Source organism: Musca autumnalis, unplaced genomic scaffold (assembly GCF_047663935.1).
Source record: "Musca autumnalis isolate F117 unplaced genomic scaffold, ASM4766393v1 scaffold_5, whole genome shotgun sequence".
NCBI lineage: Eukaryota > Metazoa > Arthropoda > Insecta > Diptera > Muscidae > Musca > Musca autumnalis.
The window spans coordinates 167,800,273-167,819,333 of NW_027412088.1; the positions used below are offsets into that span (position 1 = coordinate 167,800,273).

Below are 19,061 nucleotides of genomic sequence, written 5' to 3' on the forward strand. Positions count from 1 at the left end.
GCAAAACAAGCCAGGGAGCTACCTACAAACCTTTAAAGGCGGCGCGTATAGAACTAAAAGTTTGGGTAAAGAATGCTCATGTATCCCTATGGAATAACCAGGAAAAGGGAAAAACTACAAAAATCCTATGGGGAAACCCAGACCAGGACAAAACAAGTGACCTCCTAGTGATGAGTAAAAAGGATATCAGTAGACTGATCGGTGTCCTCACAGGGCATCTAGGACTACAAGCGCATCTGCACAGGATAGGCTGTGCAGAGAATAGTGAATGCAGGGCATGTGGCGAGGACAACGAAACGTTGGAACACTATCTCTCCCACTGCCAGGCTTTCACAAACTTAAGAACTCAACTAATGGGAAACGTCATAATTACAGGACTCGACCATATCAAGGACAACTGGTTCAAAAACTTGAGGGACTACGTCAATGGGACGGAACTCCTAAACTAGCAACAACAACTTCCAGGACACATAAAATTAGAGCGCACAACAGGCCTCTTCTGGCTTAAGTGTATGTCCTTTCTTTTTAAGGACATGTAGTGATCTTGAATCACCCCTCTTCTCAACCTAACCTAACCTACTCAGGACAGTTTGTCGTACGACCATTTTATATGTTGTTTACAGTGATTTGAAAAAAAATCACATTGCGAAAACTTTCGATGTGGATAATCAGAGCAACAGTGCATCGATCAAATTAAATGTTTGTATGTCAAAAAAGGACCATCATATGGGGCTATGAAAAACTGGTTTAATGAATTCAACCGCAAAAATGGATTTTTCTCGTTACATCCAACAAACTTGGACAATCGCTCAAAAAAGCCTCCTGTGAATTGGTTCAAAGAAATTGTTCATAAAATCGATCGCGGTGCTTCAATTGACGTTTATAAGATCGCCACAGACGACGAATCTACGATCTATGCTTATAAGCCTTAAACAACAGCAGGAATCGGCCGTTTGGGTCTTCGAAAACGAGCCAAATCAAACGAAAGTTATTCATGTAAGAAGCACTTCGAAGCAAAAGGTTGCCTGTTTCTTTAGAAAAACTGACCGTGTGGCGACTATACGGCTTGAGAAATATAGGACGGCTAATTCTGAGTGGTACACTATAATTTGTTTGCCTGAAGTCTCCTGAGAAATTCGAAAAACGAACATGAGAAGACAAATCATTCTACATCATGACAATGTGGGCTCTCACACATCGATTCAAACCAGCGCCTGTTTGACCGGAAAAAACGTGAAATTGGTGGGTCATCCGCCGTACAGCCTTGACTGGGGATCCAATAACTTCATTTGATTCCAGCACATCAAGAAAAAAGGCGTGGTCATCGATTTTTGTTGCATGAAGGTGCTGAAAAAGCATCCAAAAACCATGTTTTTGAGGTGTCTCATTCGGAGTGCAAAAAGTGATTCGCCAATAAGTTTGAGCACACGAAAAAGTTTATAAATCATGCTGGAGACTACTTAAGAAAACAATAAAACCGTTTTTGATGGTAAATATTTGCGTTTTCATTGTTAGGCCAGATAGTTATCGTTCAGCCCTCGTATAAAAATTGTATCTTGATTGCACCAGACAGACGGACGGACGGCCTGACAGACGGACATCGCTATTTCGACTTAGAATTTTATGCTGATCAATAGACAGCGGAATTTTATGCAACCCCTATTTTTGGTCCGATTCATGTCAAATGTGGGGACTGGGCATATTTTTGGCTTCTGATTAAATTGGCATTGGAACATATGACATATGCAAAATTATGCAAAATACATATTTTCTTATGCAACAAATATTTCAATAATAATAGGTACAGAAATGTTTGTATGTACAACTTTCTGAAGCCTGAAGCTAAACCGACAAATTTTAGGTGGAAAGTGTTTAGCCCAAGGAAGACTTATTACCACATTTCTGCCATTTTGGCGGGATATTTAGGCCACAACCTTCAAAATATCGGATATCGGGAGGTGCCGTACTATGGTGCTATATGAACACGTGGACCTATACCGACAAATTTTAGGTGGAAAGTTTTATACCCCCAAGGTAGACTTAAATTTCACCCATTTCGGAGGGCTATTGAGCCCACAACCTTCTAAATACTACAAATCCGGAGGTACCGTTCTATGGGGGCTATATGAAGACGTGGACCCATACCGACAAATTTCAGGTAGAAAGTTTTATACCCCCAAGGAAGACTTAGTACCAAATTTCAGCCATTTTGGAGGGATATTGAGGCCACAACCTTCAAAATACTAGAAATCCGCAGGTACCGTTCTATGGGGGCTATATGAAGACGTGGGCCTATACTGACAAATTTCAGATGGAAAGTTTTATACTCCCAACGAAGACTTTATACAAAATGTCAGCAATTTAAGTTTGATGTTGAGGCCACAACCTTCAAAATACCGGAAATCGGGAGGTACCGTTCTATGGGGGCTATATGTAGACGTGGACACATGCGGGCAAATTTCAGGTGTAAAGACGTGGACACATGTCGAGAAATTTCAGGTGGAATGTCATATACTCCAAAGGAAGACTTAATACCAAATTTCAGCCATTTCGGAGGGAAATTGAGGCCACAACCTTCAAAATACCAGAAATCTGGAGGTACCGTTCTATATGAAGACTATATGAAGACGTGGACCTATATCGAGAAATTTCAAGTTGAAAGTTTTATACCTCCAACGAAGACTAAATACCAAATTTCAGTCATTTCGGTGGGATATTGAGATTACAACTTTCAAAATACCGAAAATCGGGAGGTACGGTTCTATGGGGGCTATATGTGGACCTGGGCCTATACTGACAAATTTCAGGTGGAAAGTTTTATACTCCCAACAAAGACTTTATACAAAATGCCAGCCATTTATGTTTGATGTTGAGGCCACAACCTTCAAAATATCGGAAATCGGGAGGTACCGTTCTATGGGGGCTATATGAAAACGTGTACCCATGCGGACAAATTTCAGGTGTAAAGTTTCATACCCCTAACGAAAACTTAATACCAAATTTCAGCCATTTCGGTGGGATTTTTAGACCACAAATCCATGTATATATTTTTGCATAAACAGTTAAACAAGTCATACGCTTCAACTATGTACATATGTATGTAAATATTTTAATTTTTAGAAATAGTTCTATTATTGAAGTGAAACAAAATGTTTAAATTATATGACACATATTAAACAATTAACAACACTATTAAGCTGTCATTGTTTGTCAAAAGAACCACCGAACCATTTCATGCCGAAACCCTATAATTTTCTTATTTAAACTCAAATGCAGGCAGCAACATTATGATTATTTTTCACAACTTGCAACAATGAAAGCTCATCTAATTCTTTGTGGACTATTGGTGTTGGTATTAATTTCGGATTTCGCCCAAATATCCATGGTATGTTAATGTTATTTTAAATTTCACAGTTTTATGTAGGTTTTCGTCTTTATATCTACAGGCAGAAAGCGAAATGTCGGCCATTGTAAAATATACCATAGATAAATGTGCCAAAAGCACAAGTGTCCCAGTTGAACAGGTGGAACATTTTATGCCTGCCAAAGCAGCTGATTTGGACAATTTTACGCATAATATGAAATGTTTTCTCCTGTGTTTGTATAGGAAAATGGATTTAATAACCTATGACGATCATCCAAACCACGAACTATTTGGTACATTAATGGAAAAACGTTTTGCTGCTAATAAGGATAAGGTAAAGCCTGCTTTAGCTAAATGCATGACCATCGACGATAAAGATCCATGTGAGGAGGTTTATAAATTTGAAGTATGTATGTTGCAAAACGTTCAGGGATGAACAGTTTGAAACAAAAGTCCAGAAATTTGGCATATTAATTGAATAAAAATGTTTATATAATAAATTTGAATTCAGAATGGATTCTTTTATTTACTTTGCCATCAGAAGTAGTTTTTAAATGGAAATTTGTAGTTATTAAAGCAAAGTCCAATAAATTAGGTCGTTATTTGGGCTGTTTGTACTTTTTATATCCTCCACCATAGTATGGACGGTATATTAAGTTTGTTTTTCCGTTTGTAAAACATCGAACTAATCTTTTGCGATCCTACGAAGTATATATCACCAATATTTTTAAAAATTTAACATAGCTGAAGCCAAGGTTTACCCTTGTGGAACATGCGACTTGTGATTTTATATGATACAAATTAAATATTTTTGGATAAAATGAAATGTTTTTGGACGTGGCAAACATATTGGCCTTAAAAGATAATTTGCGTGGAAGCTGTGACTATATTTATGTTAAAAAATGGTTTGAAGCCAACTTGTCTTTTATTGTAAAAGTAGATGCAAACTACATAGAGATCATCTCATTAATGTATTATCTTTCAAAATTTCGTCTGCTTCTACCATTAAATAATGCTGACATTTTGAAGCCAGATTTACACTATTTTTTGAAATTTTCTTCTAATTTCATTTCGCAAACAGGGTTTTCAAAAATCATATATAGGATTGTAGTACTTGCGATGCTGAGTTATTTAATACGACTATCGTGAACGTAGTCTGCAAATCTTCATAGAAATCTGCATCCAAATGCGGAAATTTTTTCTAATAAAAATAGGTAAAAAAATTTTTTAAGTTAAACGGTTTTATGTTAAACATACATTGCAATGTTTAAGATAAATGTACTAAAAACCAAAAAATAATAAAATAGATACAGTCGTGGGAATTATAAACATATGCATAGACTAGACTAAAATAAAACCGTGGGGCACGTCAATTGTCTACACTATAATTAGGCAGTTGTTCAACCGACAACGATGGACGTGTGATAAGGAGGGCTAGAATGTGGAAACAAGCTAGCAAGCTCGATTATAAGCGAGTTTTAGGGTTTCATAGTGGTGAGCGAGTAGTACCTTGTGGATTAAAGACAAACTACGAGCAGTGAAACGCTTCCTCGCCAGGCAGCAGTGTGAATGTCCAACGATCAACTAGTTGAAACATCTCTTTTTTTACATGGAGTGTATAACTATTGGAATTTCCATGAGCAAGAAATAGTAAGTAATTTCCTCACCGTCTGCGGGCCAACTGCCTAACGACGAATTAAACGATTCTTCTATTGCACATTAAGTCGATAATTTGTAGACAATTGACGTGCCCCACGGTTTTATTTTAGTCTAGTCTATGCATATGTTTATAATTCCCACGACTGTATCTATTTTATTATTTTTTGGTTTTTAGTACATTTATCTTAAACATTGCAATGTATGTTTAACATAAAACCGTTTAACTTAAAAAGTTTTTTTTACCTATTTTTATTTTCTAGTTTTTAGTTTTTATTTCGCATTCTGTTTAATTCGTTTAGTGCTTCATTATTGCAAGGTTTCTTGCCCGTTAGTTTTTTGCAGTCCAACTCCTCTATACGTAGTCCCTGCAAAGATCTTACTCTACTAAGAGCCACGTAGGCTTGACCTTCTTCAAACAGTTTCGCACCTAAATATACGACTGCGTGATCCACAGTGCTGGCCTGCATTTTATGTATTGTAGAAGCCCATGATAGTATTAAAGGCAACACACATCTGTGTGTATCGCTCCCGTTGTTTTGTTAACCTGGCTTCATATTCTTCAGGCGTTTCTGACGCTATCATCTGTGTGTATCGCTCACGTTGCTTTGTTAACCTGGCTTCATATTCTTCAGGCGTTTCTGACGCCGTCATTTGTGTATATCGCTGACGTTGCTTTTTTAACCTGGCCTCATATTGCTCAGGTGTTTTTGACGCTAATTGTTCCCGTCGTTTCTGTAATCGACTATTTCTATCACCTTCACTTTCTTTAGCTCGTTTTGCTTTATACTTTTCTTTCGCTTTTTGAAGCCTTCGTTTACGTTGTGTTGCAGTTTCTGTTTTATTTGTGTTTGTATTTTTTATATTTTTTTACCATTTTGTTCCCACGAGTAATGGACATTTAAACGGTCGACCCCCCAGAGGTCCAATAAAGGGGCAAGGCTATGTACAACAATATGCGCCTGAGTCTTGAGAAGAAACGCTAACGACATATCATTTTTATCCACCCTAATGCCATACAGTTCTAGGCGCGTTTTAACCTTTCACCTTAACTTGGGTGGTGTACCGCTAACGACGTATCATTTTTAGCCACCCTAACGAAACACAGTCCTCAACACGATAAAAAATCTTGACTTGGGTGGTAGATTCAGGCTGGATTAATCAGATACCTAAATTATAGATTCAATTTCTAAATTTAAATCTTAATTATACGCCATTTAGTGGCTGCGCCCATCTTAAATATTGAGGTTGTATAGTGCACTGTATTCTTTTTGTCAAGCCCTTTTATTTGATACCCATACTGGTGGGATTGATAAAAAATTGTTATCAGCCATTTGGTAGCCGCGGCCATCTTAGATTTCAATTTTGCATAGTAAATTGTATACTACTTGTTGAGACCTTTCATTTGATACCCATGTTGATGGGATTGATAAAACCTAAGTTATCCGCCATTTTGTAGACGCCGCCATCTTGGATTTTAATTTTATATAGTACATTGTATTCTACTGGTTGAGCACTTTCATTTGATACCCATATTGATGGGATTGATAAAACCTACGTTATCCGCCATTTTGTAGCGGCCGCCATCTTGGATTTAAATTTTTTATAGTATATTGTATTCTGCTTGTTGAGCCCTTTCATTTGATACCCATATTGATGGGATTGCTAATACCTACGTTATCCGCCATTTTGTAGCGGCGGCCATCTTGAATTTATAATGATAATGAATAAACATAATTGCATTGTCACCAAAATCCAAAGTGTATACAAAATTTCAGTTTAATCGGTTGACAGGAAGAGGGTGAAATTTGAGTTACTAAATTTGACCCAAGAATAAAACAAACGGGGTGAGCTAAATAAAACCATTTAAAAATGGGTTGAAGCCAACTTGTCTTTTATTGTTTGCTCTCGATTTGTGATTCCACGAGTTTCGTGCCAAAGTAAAAGTAGATGCAAACTACATAGGGATCATCTCATTAATGTATTACCTTTCAAAATTTCATCTGCTTCTACCATTAAATAATGCTGGCATTTTGAAGCCAGATTTACAGTATTTTTGAAATTTTTTTCTAATTTGGTCCATACTTTGCACATCGTGAAATTTCTACCAGACATAAATGAGGTTGCAATATGGACTCTATCGGCCTACTCTTTCGCGTATCTCTCACACAAAATTCCGGAAAAGTTCGGTTTAGGACCTGCTCTCGGATCGTTTTGATTTTTGTTTTAGCAGCTTGTATTCGTCCGGAAAAGTTCGGTTTAGGACCTGCTCTCGGATCGTTTTGATTTTTGTTTTAGCAACTTGTATTCGTCCATACTCTCTGAGAAGATACCCAGAAAGCTATAAAAATCTCTATCGCACTATGGGACGATAACTCTCGAACGGATCTGCCGATTCGGTTCAAAATTAGACCTTCGTAGTATTTAGTCCAAACTAAGTTCAAGTTTGAAGATTGGCACTATCGGTGCGCACCTACCGGTACCTTCTCCCAATTTTTTTTTTGTCGGCAAATTTCACAAAGTGCTACAAAATCCGTAATCCGTAGATTCGATATTGTCAATAGATGGACGTTTCAATTCACACAGGCTGTCGGTATAAATTCTTAAAATGATTGGTTTCGGGTTTTGTATTCTTCGGGTACGATTGGATTATTGATTTGATTAAAACAGTAAGCTTGGGTCCTGATGGCAAAGTCAATAAATTTTAGCTCAAAGATCTTTGGTATAACTCTTTTTATGCATCTTTCCATTTCAGTTTTGGAATTTCTAGGCAACGCCTGATTTCTGCTAGGTAAATACTTTCTGCTAGGTAAATTTTGCTTCTTCAATAAAAAGCCACAGTTCCGTTCAACTCCCACTTGCATCGATCCATTGTAACGCTCAAAAGTCGTGGTATTAAATAACAAAACCCTGACCTTTGTGAAAATACATTAGATGGTAACGTCTACGTAAGCAATTGGTGTTGAACACGTAAAAAAGTATCAGTCGGCTTTGAGGACAGCTCGAAGGTATTCAGGGTATTTCAGAATTTTGTGGCATTTTTTTGGACATTTGAACTTGCCGACAAAAATGTGGATTAGGACTAAAGTTCAGAGGTATGCGGAGTAGGTATTTAAAGAATGGACCGAGATAGTCCATTATGGAAGTGGATCTTATTTTAGGAGTTTATGTTTTCGATAAATATCGCGTTCACTAGTCATAACTTTTGGACCAGTATGCCAGGAAACATAGACTTGTCCACAAAAAACATAATATCGCTTTAAACAGGACCGCAACGAACAGCTTCGGTCTACATTTCCAAAGGATCTTCGAACAGACCATGAACTTTTGTGGGGGAAATACCCTAAGTAGGGGACTGATATGGGCCATTTTAGAATTTAAACTAAATTTGGACAAAATATTAAGAGATCCAAAGTTTGGACCAAGTTGGTTGCCCGGTTCAAGAGATATCGTACATACCATTTTAGTGCCTTTTTTTAAATATTGTGGGGAAGTACCGATGTTGTGGACTGGTATTGCCCATCTTCGCACTGAAACAGTTTGGACAATATATAAGGCCAAATTTTCGACAAAATCGGTTGAGCAGTACGAGGGCTAACGTGATACTTTCGGGCTGTTTTCTCAAGAAGTATGGATTTGCCCATGAAAAAACGTTTACCGCCGTAATTGAGGCAGCGAATGCAAATTGCTTCAACAGAAATCAAAGTGATTCGAGAGCAGGTGAACTTATCCGAAATTTTGTGTGATAGGTACCAGAAGGATTGGACAGATATAGTCCATATTTGAACTTGATCTATATCAGGTAGACATATTATGACGTGTAAAGTATGGAACAAATCGGTAGCTCCCTTCACGAGTTATCTTGCGCACAATTTTTCCGAACATGTTTGAACTTTTGTGGGGAGGTAACGGAAGAAGTGGACCGATATAACCCATCTTCGAACTTAAACTAAGTTTGGACAAAATATTACGAAAGCTAAAATTTGGACCGAATCGGTTGATCCGTTCGAGAGTTATCGGGCGCTCCAGCTAGCCAGACAGACGGACATGGCTAAATCAACTCTAAATTGTCTGAAACGGATTTCGTCTAAACATACTTGGGGTCTAAAACTATTATTTCGATGAGGCACATTTTGTCCGTATGAAAGTGTATATGCCCTCGTTAGCATAAATGCTGAGGGTATAAAAACAAAACCTCGGCTATCAGTGGAAGTAGGCGTGGCGTAGTCTCTGTGTCGTAGTTTCTGCCTCGTCGAGAGGGGTGCAAAACGAACCTCGGCTGGTGCAGAAGCTAGTTGTGGTCATCGTACGGGTATCTCGGATGTGTTGCCGTGCCCTTGGCTTTTCGACAAGACATCAGCGTAGACATTGCGCCATCACTGCCTTAGCTGGTGACGTTGTCGTCTAAGTCCAGTGGGGTTGAAAAACGTTACCTTGGCTTTACGACAGCATTCATCGGGCCGCTGATGTGTCAAAGCCGCCACCAACCGTCTTGACATCCGTTTTCATCATTAGTTTACCTATAAATGATAGTGAATCAAGAGGTCTTCACCTAGAATATCAAGATATCTTCTCGTAGAAGGCAGTGAGAGATTTCCTCAGAGGTCTGCTTGTACAAATCTATGAGTTATTCTTATACAAAGCCTTATCATTGAAATGAAGGAGGCCTTTTCATGGAAGACCAAGAGGACTTTTCATAGAAGTCCATGTGTTAATTGGCCATACGTTCTTTTAATTAATACCACGAAGACTTCTTATAAACAACCAAGAAGCTTTCCACAGAGGTCCATGTGGAGTTTTCGTAGACCTTTTCATACAAGTTAATTAAGACAATCTTATACAGCATCACGATTTATCTTTGATTTGAAGACCACAAGGCATTTGTATAGAAGATCACGAAGTCTTTGTATAGAAGACTCCACGAAAAACAAATTAAAGAGGACCGTGAAGTCTGCTCGCTGATGATCGCAAGATTTTCTCATAAAATACCAAGAGGTTTTCCACGATCTTTTCATGGAAGACAAACAATTGGGTCTCCTCATTTTCTTGTGGAAGAGGGTTTTACAGAAGATTATTAGTCTTCTTAAAAAAGGCCAATAGGCCTTCTTATAGAATAACATGAGTTGTTCTCCGACCGTGAGGCCTTCTGATAAAAAACCAAAATGTCTTCATATATAAGACCATGCGGACTTCTCATAGACAACCATGAGGACGTCTTCTTGAAGATCTTCTTATAGAAAACTAAGAGGCATTTATAAAGAAGACAATGAAGCCTTCTTATAGGAGACCAAGAGAACTTCTTAGAAAACCAAGAAGTCTTCCATGAGAAGAACATCTCCTAAAAGAGGTCTTTCCTCGGAAGACCATGCGAGGACCAAGAAGACTTCTTATAGAAGACAACTAGGTTATCCCATGGAAGACCAGGAAGTGTTCTCATGGAAGAAAATAGAAAACCCTAGGTTCTTCTCATAGAAGTGTTTTTTTACAAAACAGTAAAGTGGGATTTTATTCTGTCCTTTAAATAGTCATTAAAAAAAGCGAGTAAAAAGGTATCAGTCGGCTTTGCCGACAGAGATATACCCTTAGCCTATGTGAATTGAAACTTTCATCTACGGACAGATCGAATGTATTTAGGGTCTTATCAGAATTTTGTGGCCCTTTTTGAACATTGAATTGGATTGGATTATGATTAAAGTTGCACTTGACGGAATGGACCGACATAGTCAATAATGAAAGTGGATCTTTGTTTGGGAGTCACAACTTTTCGATAGATAGTGTGCCAGCAAGTAATTTCAGTGATCATGTCAGGAAGCATGATCTTGTCTACGGAAAACATAATAACGCTGTAAACAGGACCACAACCAATAGCAACGGTATACATTACCCTAAACTGCACTTAAACAAAAATGTTCAAACTTTGCGGACAAAATAAATTTGGACAACATATTAGAAGATCCAAAGTTTAAACCAAATTGGTTACCCTGGTCACGAAAGTGTTCCGTGCATACCATTTTAGTGTCATTTTTAAATTTTGGGGGTAAGTACTGGAAGTTGTGAACCGGTATTACCCATCTTCGAACTGAAACTAAGTTCGGACAAAATATGACGAAGGCCAAATTTCGGACCAAATCCATTGACCAGTTCAAGTGCTATAGTCTACTCCAGCCACTTCACATGGTGCCATGTGGATTTTTACAGCTTTTGGGATATTTTCTCAGAAAGTATTTACTTGCTCCTGAAAAAAAAAACTTTTACCATCGTAAAGGGGGTCAGTGAAAGCAAGTTGCAGGTCTTAAAGTGAGCTTATCCGAAATTTTTTGGAGGAGGTACACGAAGGAGTGGACAAATATAGTCCATATGCGAACCTGATCTATACCTGTAAAGTATGTAAAGTATGGACTAAATCGGTCACTCCCTTCAAGAGTTATCGTACGCACAATTTTTCCGAACATTTTTTAACTTTTGTGGGGGAGGTACCTGAAGTTTGCACAACATAAAATGTTGGACCGAATCGGCGATACGTCCGAGAGTTATCTTGCACTCCGACAACTGCACACGGTGTCATAGGGGTTTTTTGCACCTTTCAGGTTATTTTGTCAGGAAGTATGGACTTGTTCCTAAAGAAACTAGTACCGTCGTATGCAGGGCAGTGAATACAAGTTGCTACAACAAAAATCAAGGCGATTCATGAGCTAGTCCTAAACTGAACTTTTGGGCTTTTTTCTCAGAAAGTATTTACTTGCTCCTGAAAAAAAACTTGTACCATCGTAAAGGGGGTCAGTGAAAGCAAGTTGCAGGTCTTAAAGTGAGCTTATCCGAAATATTGTGGAGGAGGTACACGAAGGGTTGGACAAATATAGTCCATATTCGAACCTGATCTATACCTGGCAGATATATTCGGATGTGTAAAGTATGGACTAAATCGGTCACTCCCTTTAAGAGTTATCGTAGGCACAATTTTTCCGAACATGTTCTAACTTTTGTGGGGGAGGTGCCCGAAGTAGTGGACCGATATCGCCCATCTTCGAACTTAAACTAAGTTTAGGCAAAATATTACGATACCCGAAATTTGGTTCGAATCGGTTGATCCGTTCGAGAGTTATCGGGCGCTCCAGCTAGACAGACAAACGGACATGGCTAAATCAACTCTAAATTGTCTGAAACGGATTTCGTCCAAACATACTTGGGGTCTAAAACTATCATTTCGATGAGGCACATTTTGCCCGTATGAAAGTGTATATACCCTCGTTAGCATAAATGCTGAGGGTATAAAAAAACAAGTAAGAACGGCGTTAAGTTCGGCCGGGCCGAACTTGTTATACCCTCCACCACAAGTTGTATTGAAGTAAAATGGAATAATTAGTTTGCTTTCGTGTATGAAGAAGACTTAATACTAAATTTCAGCAATTTCGGTAAAAGGCACCATTCTATGGGAGCTATTTCAAAACGTCGATCAAATTTCTGACGGAAAATTGTTAGGCTCAAAGAAGACAAAATACCAAATTTCCTATATTTCGGTAAGAGAATGTGGCTAAAACTAAAAAAAAATATCGAAAATCAAGAAGTAAGCTTCTATGGGGATATAGGAAGACGTGGACCTTTACTGATAATACTCTTCTGGAATATTTTATAACTCTTGGAAGACGAAATAATGAATTTCAGCCATTTCGGTTGGATACTGACGTCACAATCTTCAGTACTACGAAAATCCGGAGGTACCGTTCTATGCGGGCTATATCGAAACGTGAACCTATACCGACGAATTTTAGTCAGAAATGGGGCAATATGAAAGCGTGGACCTGTACAGACATATTTCTGGCGAACAGTTTTATATCACATTGAAGACTAAATACCAAATTTCAGCCATTTTGGTGGAATATTGAGGCCACAACGTTCAAAATACCGAAAATCGGGAGGTACCGTTCTATGGGGGCTATATGAAGGCATGGACCGATACCGACAAAGAACCGTTATATGGGGGCTATATGAAGGTGTGGACCGATACCGACAAAATTCTGGGGGAAAGTTTTGTACCCCTAAAGAAGACTACGTACCAAATTTCAGCCATTTTGGTAGGATAATGAAGCTAAAACCTTAAAAATACCGAAAATCGGGAGGTACCGTTCTATGGGGGCTATATGAAGGTGTGGACCGATACCGACAAAATTCTGGGGGAAAGTTTTATACCCCTAAAGAAGACTACGTACTAAATTTCAGCCAATTTGGGTAGGATAATGAAGCTAAAACCTTAAAAATACCGAAAATCGGGAGGTACCGTTCTATGGGGGCTATATGAAGGTGTAAACCGATACCGACAAAATTCTGGGGGAAAGTTTTATGCCCCTAAAGAAGACTACGTACCAAATTTCAGCCATTTTGGGTAGGATAATGAAGCTAAAACCTTAAAAATACCGAAAATCGGGAGGTACCGTTCTATGGGGGCTATATGAAGGTGTGGACCGATACCGACAAAATTCTGGGGGAAAGTTTTGTACCCCTAAAGAAGACTACGTACCAAATTTTAGCCATTTTTGTAGGATAATGAAGCTAAAACCTTAAAAATAGCGAAAATCGGGAGGTACCGTTCTATGGGGGCTATATCAAAACGTGGACCGATATATCCCATTTTCAATACCAACCATCCTGCAAGTAATAAAAACTTCGGTACCAAATTTTGACTCTCTACCTTTAAAATTGCGAGCTGTATCTTGATTTCAACAGACAGACAGACGGACGGACAGACGGACATGGTCAAATCGACATAGAATTTTATGCTGATCAATAATATACATATATACTTTATAGGGTCTCCGACGAATATTTCGATGTGTTACAAACGGAATGACAAATTTAATTATACCCTCCATATGGTGGAGGGTATAAAAAAGTCAAAAACAAGGCTTAGGTGCAGTTTCATGTTATCTCTAAAATAGCTTTAAAATTTTTACCGCTTGTGAACTAAAGTTCTTACGAAACATATTGTCATAAACCAAAACTTTGATTCTATATAAATAAACAATTTAAGGGAAAATATTTTTATTTGATGTACATATTTAGTCAATGTTACTCTGTCGATACGGCAAAATCAAAAATTTGCGACAGAAGCCAGCCATCTACAGCATTTTTTATAATCCATATACGGCTAATATTAATTGCAGTCATGGGTTGAGGATATTTTTTGTTGTTTAAGCAGATTTGTTTTATTATTATCCTTGAATATGTTTTATCATACACGCTTCAACTTGATAAATTTCCTCACATGCATCTTTATTCTCGATATTCAAACATTGCTTAAGTGCCGGACGAACTTTATGTTTATTCGCCGCATAACGTAGTTCCAAGAAGTCCGCAAACTCTTCATATTTTGGATGGTCCATATAGTCAATGAAATCAACTTTACGATAGAAACACACTAGGAAACACTTCATATGATGAGTAAAATTATCCAAAATTGTTGTGTCACCAAGAATAAAATTAGCTGCTTCTAATATACCAGCTTCTGTACCGTTGGCACAAGTGAGTACTATATGTGAGAAGACGGATTCTATTTCATCATCCGTTAGGTTCTGCAAAAAATAGTGATCGTAATTCACTCGATGATTGTTATGGATTACAAATATTAGACTTACCGCCTGCGAGTGGTTTTGAAAACCAAAAAATAATCCCAATACCAAGAGACCGGATAGAAATTGATTAGCCTTCATTGTTGCAAGTTGTGGTAAATAATCATAACTTTGCCGTTCGCCATTTGGACTTAAATATCAAAATTATAGGGGTTGGTCTTTGCCATGGTTGGACGGTTGTGTTGACAAATGGTGACAGTTTAATAAATGTTAATAATTCCGTAAAAAAAAAAATTAAAAATTATATAAATTATAAATATTTTGTTGCAATTTGTCATCAAATTTTTTTATACCCTCCACCATAGGATGGGGGTATATTAAGTTTGTAATTCCGTTTGTAACTACTCGAAATAATCATTGTAGACCCACAAACTACATATATTCATGATCAGCGTGCAATTCTACATCGATATAGCCATGTCCGTCCGTCCGTCTGTCTGTCTGTCTGTGGAAATCGCTCTAGCGTCCGAACGGATTGAAGTAGGTGGATGAAATTTTAGTAAAATCTATTATATGTATGTAGGACTTTTGGTATTGAAAGCGGGCTATGTAGGTCCACTTTTTCGTATAGCCCCCATATAAAGTGACGCGTGACGCGTCGTCGTTTTAAGGAAATTTTAAGATATTTGTCCCATTTGTCCCCAACGAATTGGTTGTAATTTGGTATTTTGTGTCTCCAGAGGCTAAAAAATATTTCTACCAAATTTTGTTTATATAGGTCCACGTTTTGATATAGCCCCCATATAAGGCCCCATATATAGTACGCGTCATTTTAAGATATTTTGTAGGTATTAGTCCCATTTGACCACAGAATCGGTTGTAACTTTGTATTTTGTGTTTCAAGAGTCTAGGTTAGGTTAGGTTAAAGGACGCGCAGCTGTCGTGTTGGACAGCCACTCCACTCGGAGACCTTATGGTCCATTGTGTTCATCCTATAGTAAGGGTAGGAGAAAAGAAAAGAAATAATAGCATAGGAGGTATCGAGTTTAGAAGTAGGAAAAAGGAATAATTATGTAAATTAGAAGATAGTTGAGAATGATTAAGTAAGTGCTACGGATTGAGAAATTATTTGTAAAGAGAGAGAGAGAGAGCGAGTAAGGAGGTTTGCCGTATTAAGATGCTGTAGTTTGTTCATGTTGAAGCCACTTCAGCCCCTTGGCGAGAAGAAGCAGTGTTGTCGGCTCGGCTTGGCAGAATGTTGTCAGAGATGATAACGTATGTTCACCCATTGTTTGAATTCTCCTGGTCCTGAGCATTGGACAACGGCATAATAAGTGCTCAATCGTCTCTGTTTTTTCTTCGTCTTCGCATAATCTGCAGTAGTCCGTGGGGTCATCTCTATCCCATTTGCAGGTCATTGATCTTATCCTGCAGTGTCCCGTGATGACTCCAATCAGCGTTTGTGGGAACTTCCCGGTGATCATTATGACCACGTCATCAGCATAAGCTACAATCTTTATACGTAGTTGGTCAAATTCCTTAAGTATTTCGTTAATCACCGGGAGCCACAGCAGTGGTGATAATACGCCTCCTTGTGGTGTGCCCCTGGTGACAGACTTCCGAATGGAGGTCTCACCGATATTTGAATTGATTATCCTACCGCTAAGCATTCCATCGATCCAATTGATCAGTGTGGTGGAAACACCTAAGTTCAAGAGTGAATTGTGGATGGATTCGAGTTTGACGTTATTAAAGGCGCCTTCTATATCGAGAAACGCTGCTAACGTATAATTTGAGCCCATCATATTCCTCTCGACTAAACCAACGACTTCATTAAGTGCAGTCTCCACCGATCTGCCTTTGATGTAGGCGTGTTGGGCAGGACTAATAACACTGTTTTCAAGTTTGGACCTTATTCCTAGGTCAAGCAATCTTTCTAACGTTTTCAATAGAAAGGAAGATAGGCTGATTGGTCTGTAGTCTTTGGGAAAGCGTGTGACTTGACTTCCCCGCTTTGGGGATGTATGTCACCGTGACCTCCCTCCACAGAGCCGGTGTGAACGATAGACGTAGACAGGCCCTATAAATATGATCCAGGTGTGGTATCAACACCTCCAATGCATTTTGTAGCATAGCAGGGAAGATACTATCTGGACCAGGTGATTTAAAAGGCTTAAAAGTGTTTATCGCCCAAGCTATCTTTGTGTGACTTATGATCTCCTCGATGACACTCACTTCCCCTGTGGCTTGGTTGCACATTGGTGGATCGGCTGAGCGATCTGGTGCATCCATGCAGTTGGGAAAGTGGGTTTTGGCCAGGAGATCCAGAGTTTCTAGACCGGAGTTAGTCCATGTGCCATCATCCCGTTTGATACTGCCGATGGATTTAGGGTCCTTCGACAGTACTCTACGAAACCTGGCTACATCCTTTACTCCCTCTATAGACTCGCTAAAGCAGACCCATGATCTGCGTTTAGCCTTCTTTATTTCGCTGTTGTACTTATTGAAAGATACCTTGTAGTTCTCCCAATCTGTGGACAACTTCGTTTTGTTGGCTTTGTTGTAGAGCCTTCTGCTAATCTTCCTGAGATTAGCCAGATCTTTCGACCACCAGACCGGTTGACATCTTCTGCCTGGGTAAGTGAGTGGGCAGGCGGTCTCATAGCTGTCCACCAAAACCTCTGTCACGTGATTCACTGCACTATTAACCTCTGTGGCTGTTTGGGGGTATCGTGATACTCCCAGCTTGGAGCTTACTAGTTCTTGAATTTGTTCCAGTCGGTTTTCCTTGGATTTCTAAAAGGTGGCTGTCGAATGCCATTAACAGAGACTTGGAAGAATATCTTCCGATGATCCGAAAAGGAGCATTCTTCCGATACCCTCCAGTCACTGATAATAGATTCGTCCTTATTAGTGAGGGTTATGTCTATAACCTCCCCCCTGATTCTATTTTGAAAAGTGTATTCATTTCCCCTGTTGCATATTCTGAGATTATGTCTCTGCTGCCCCAGTGGAAATGGTGAGCATTGGCATCACATCCTAGGATGATGAGGCAAGTGCTACCCATCTCTTTGACAAGCTTCTCCACGTCATTACCCGGTGGGTCAGGGCTATCGAATGGCATGTATATGGACGAGAATATGGTGGCTCCATGGGAGCTGCATTCCATCCTTACAGCCGTAATATCACCTCCGCTGAAATTAGAGAGAAATATTAGTTTAAGACTCTTCTTAGCAACTACACAGGTTCTTACCTTGTCCAAGAAACATATTTACCATAAAATGCTTACATAGGTCCACGTTTTGGTATAGCCCCCATATAACGCCCCATATATAGTACGCGTCACTTTAATTTTGAATGTATTAGTCCCATTTTACCACAGAATTGGTTGTAAGTTTGTATTTTGTGTTTCCAGAGGCTAAGAAATATTTCTACCATAAAATGTTTATATAGGTCCAGGTTTTGATATAGACCCCATAGGACGATATCTCCTGATTTTGAAGATTTTAGCCTCATTATCACAGCGAAATGGCTGAAATTTGGTATTTAGTCTTCGTAGGAGGTATAAAACTTTCCCCCGGAAGTTTGTAGGTATCGGTCCACGCCTTCATATAGCCCCCATTGGACGGTACCTTCCGATTTTCGATTTCCGATTTGGTACATAGTCTTCGTTGTGGGTATAAGACATTCCACCTGAAATAAGTCGGTATAGGTCAATGTCTTCATATAGCTCCCATAGAACGGCACCGTCCGGTTTTCGGTATTTTGAAGGTTTTAGCCTCATTATTCCACCTCATGTGGCTGAAATTCGGTATTTAGTCTTTTTCCGGCCTACAAAAAATTCTCTCAGAAATTTGTCGGTATATGTCAACGTTTTGAAAGAACGGTACCTCCCGATTATCGGTATTTTGAATTTTATAGCCTCATTATTTCACCGAAGTAGCTGTAATTTGGTATTTAGTCTTTTTCTGGGCTACAAAAATTTCCCACAGAAATTTGTCGGTATACGTGCATGTTTTGAGGGGTACCCCAATAGAACGGTATATCGCAATTTTTCGGTATATTGAAGGATTTAGCCTCATTTTAACACGGAAATGGCTGGAAGATGCTACTTTGTCTTCGTTGAAGGTATAAAACTTTCCACCTGAAATTTGTCTGTATAGGTCCATGTCTTCATATAGCCCCCATAGAACAGTACCTCCCGATTTTCTACATATAGCTCGTTCTTCACCAAATACATAGCTGATATTTGGTATTAAGTTTTTAATAGAGGTATGAAACATTCCGGCCGAAATGTGCCGGTATAGGTCGACGTCCTCAAATACCCCCATAGGACCGTACCTCTCGATATGACTGAAATTAAATATTTAAATTGCCATGGGAGTATAAAATGTTGCAGAAGAGAATTATCAGTATAAACCCTTTTCTTCAAATAACCCCCATAGAAGCGTACTTCCCGATTCCCATCGAAACGGATG

General features: G+C 38.8%; 1 protein-coding gene and 1 long non-coding RNA gene across 2 annotated transcripts in view; one reads left to right on the forward strand and one right to left on the reverse strand.

Moving 5' to 3' along the window:
- LOC141387428 (uncharacterized) overlaps window positions 1–19,061 on the forward strand; it is a 145,469-nt gene that overhangs the window by 53,112 nt on the left and 73,296 nt on the right. The gene's annotated exons all lie outside the window — the stretch shown is intronic.
- Window positions 14,220–14,840, reverse strand: LOC141404909 (uncharacterized). The gene is made up of 2 exons (XM_073988744.1): window positions 14,650–14,840; window positions 14,220–14,586 (listed from the first exon to the last, which is right to left on the reverse strand). The coding sequence occupies exons 1-2, from the start codon at window positions 14,722–14,724 to the stop codon at window positions 14,227–14,229; spliced, it is 435 nt and encodes a 144-aa protein (XP_073844845.1). The 5' UTR covers window positions 14,725–14,840; the 3' UTR covers window positions 14,220–14,226.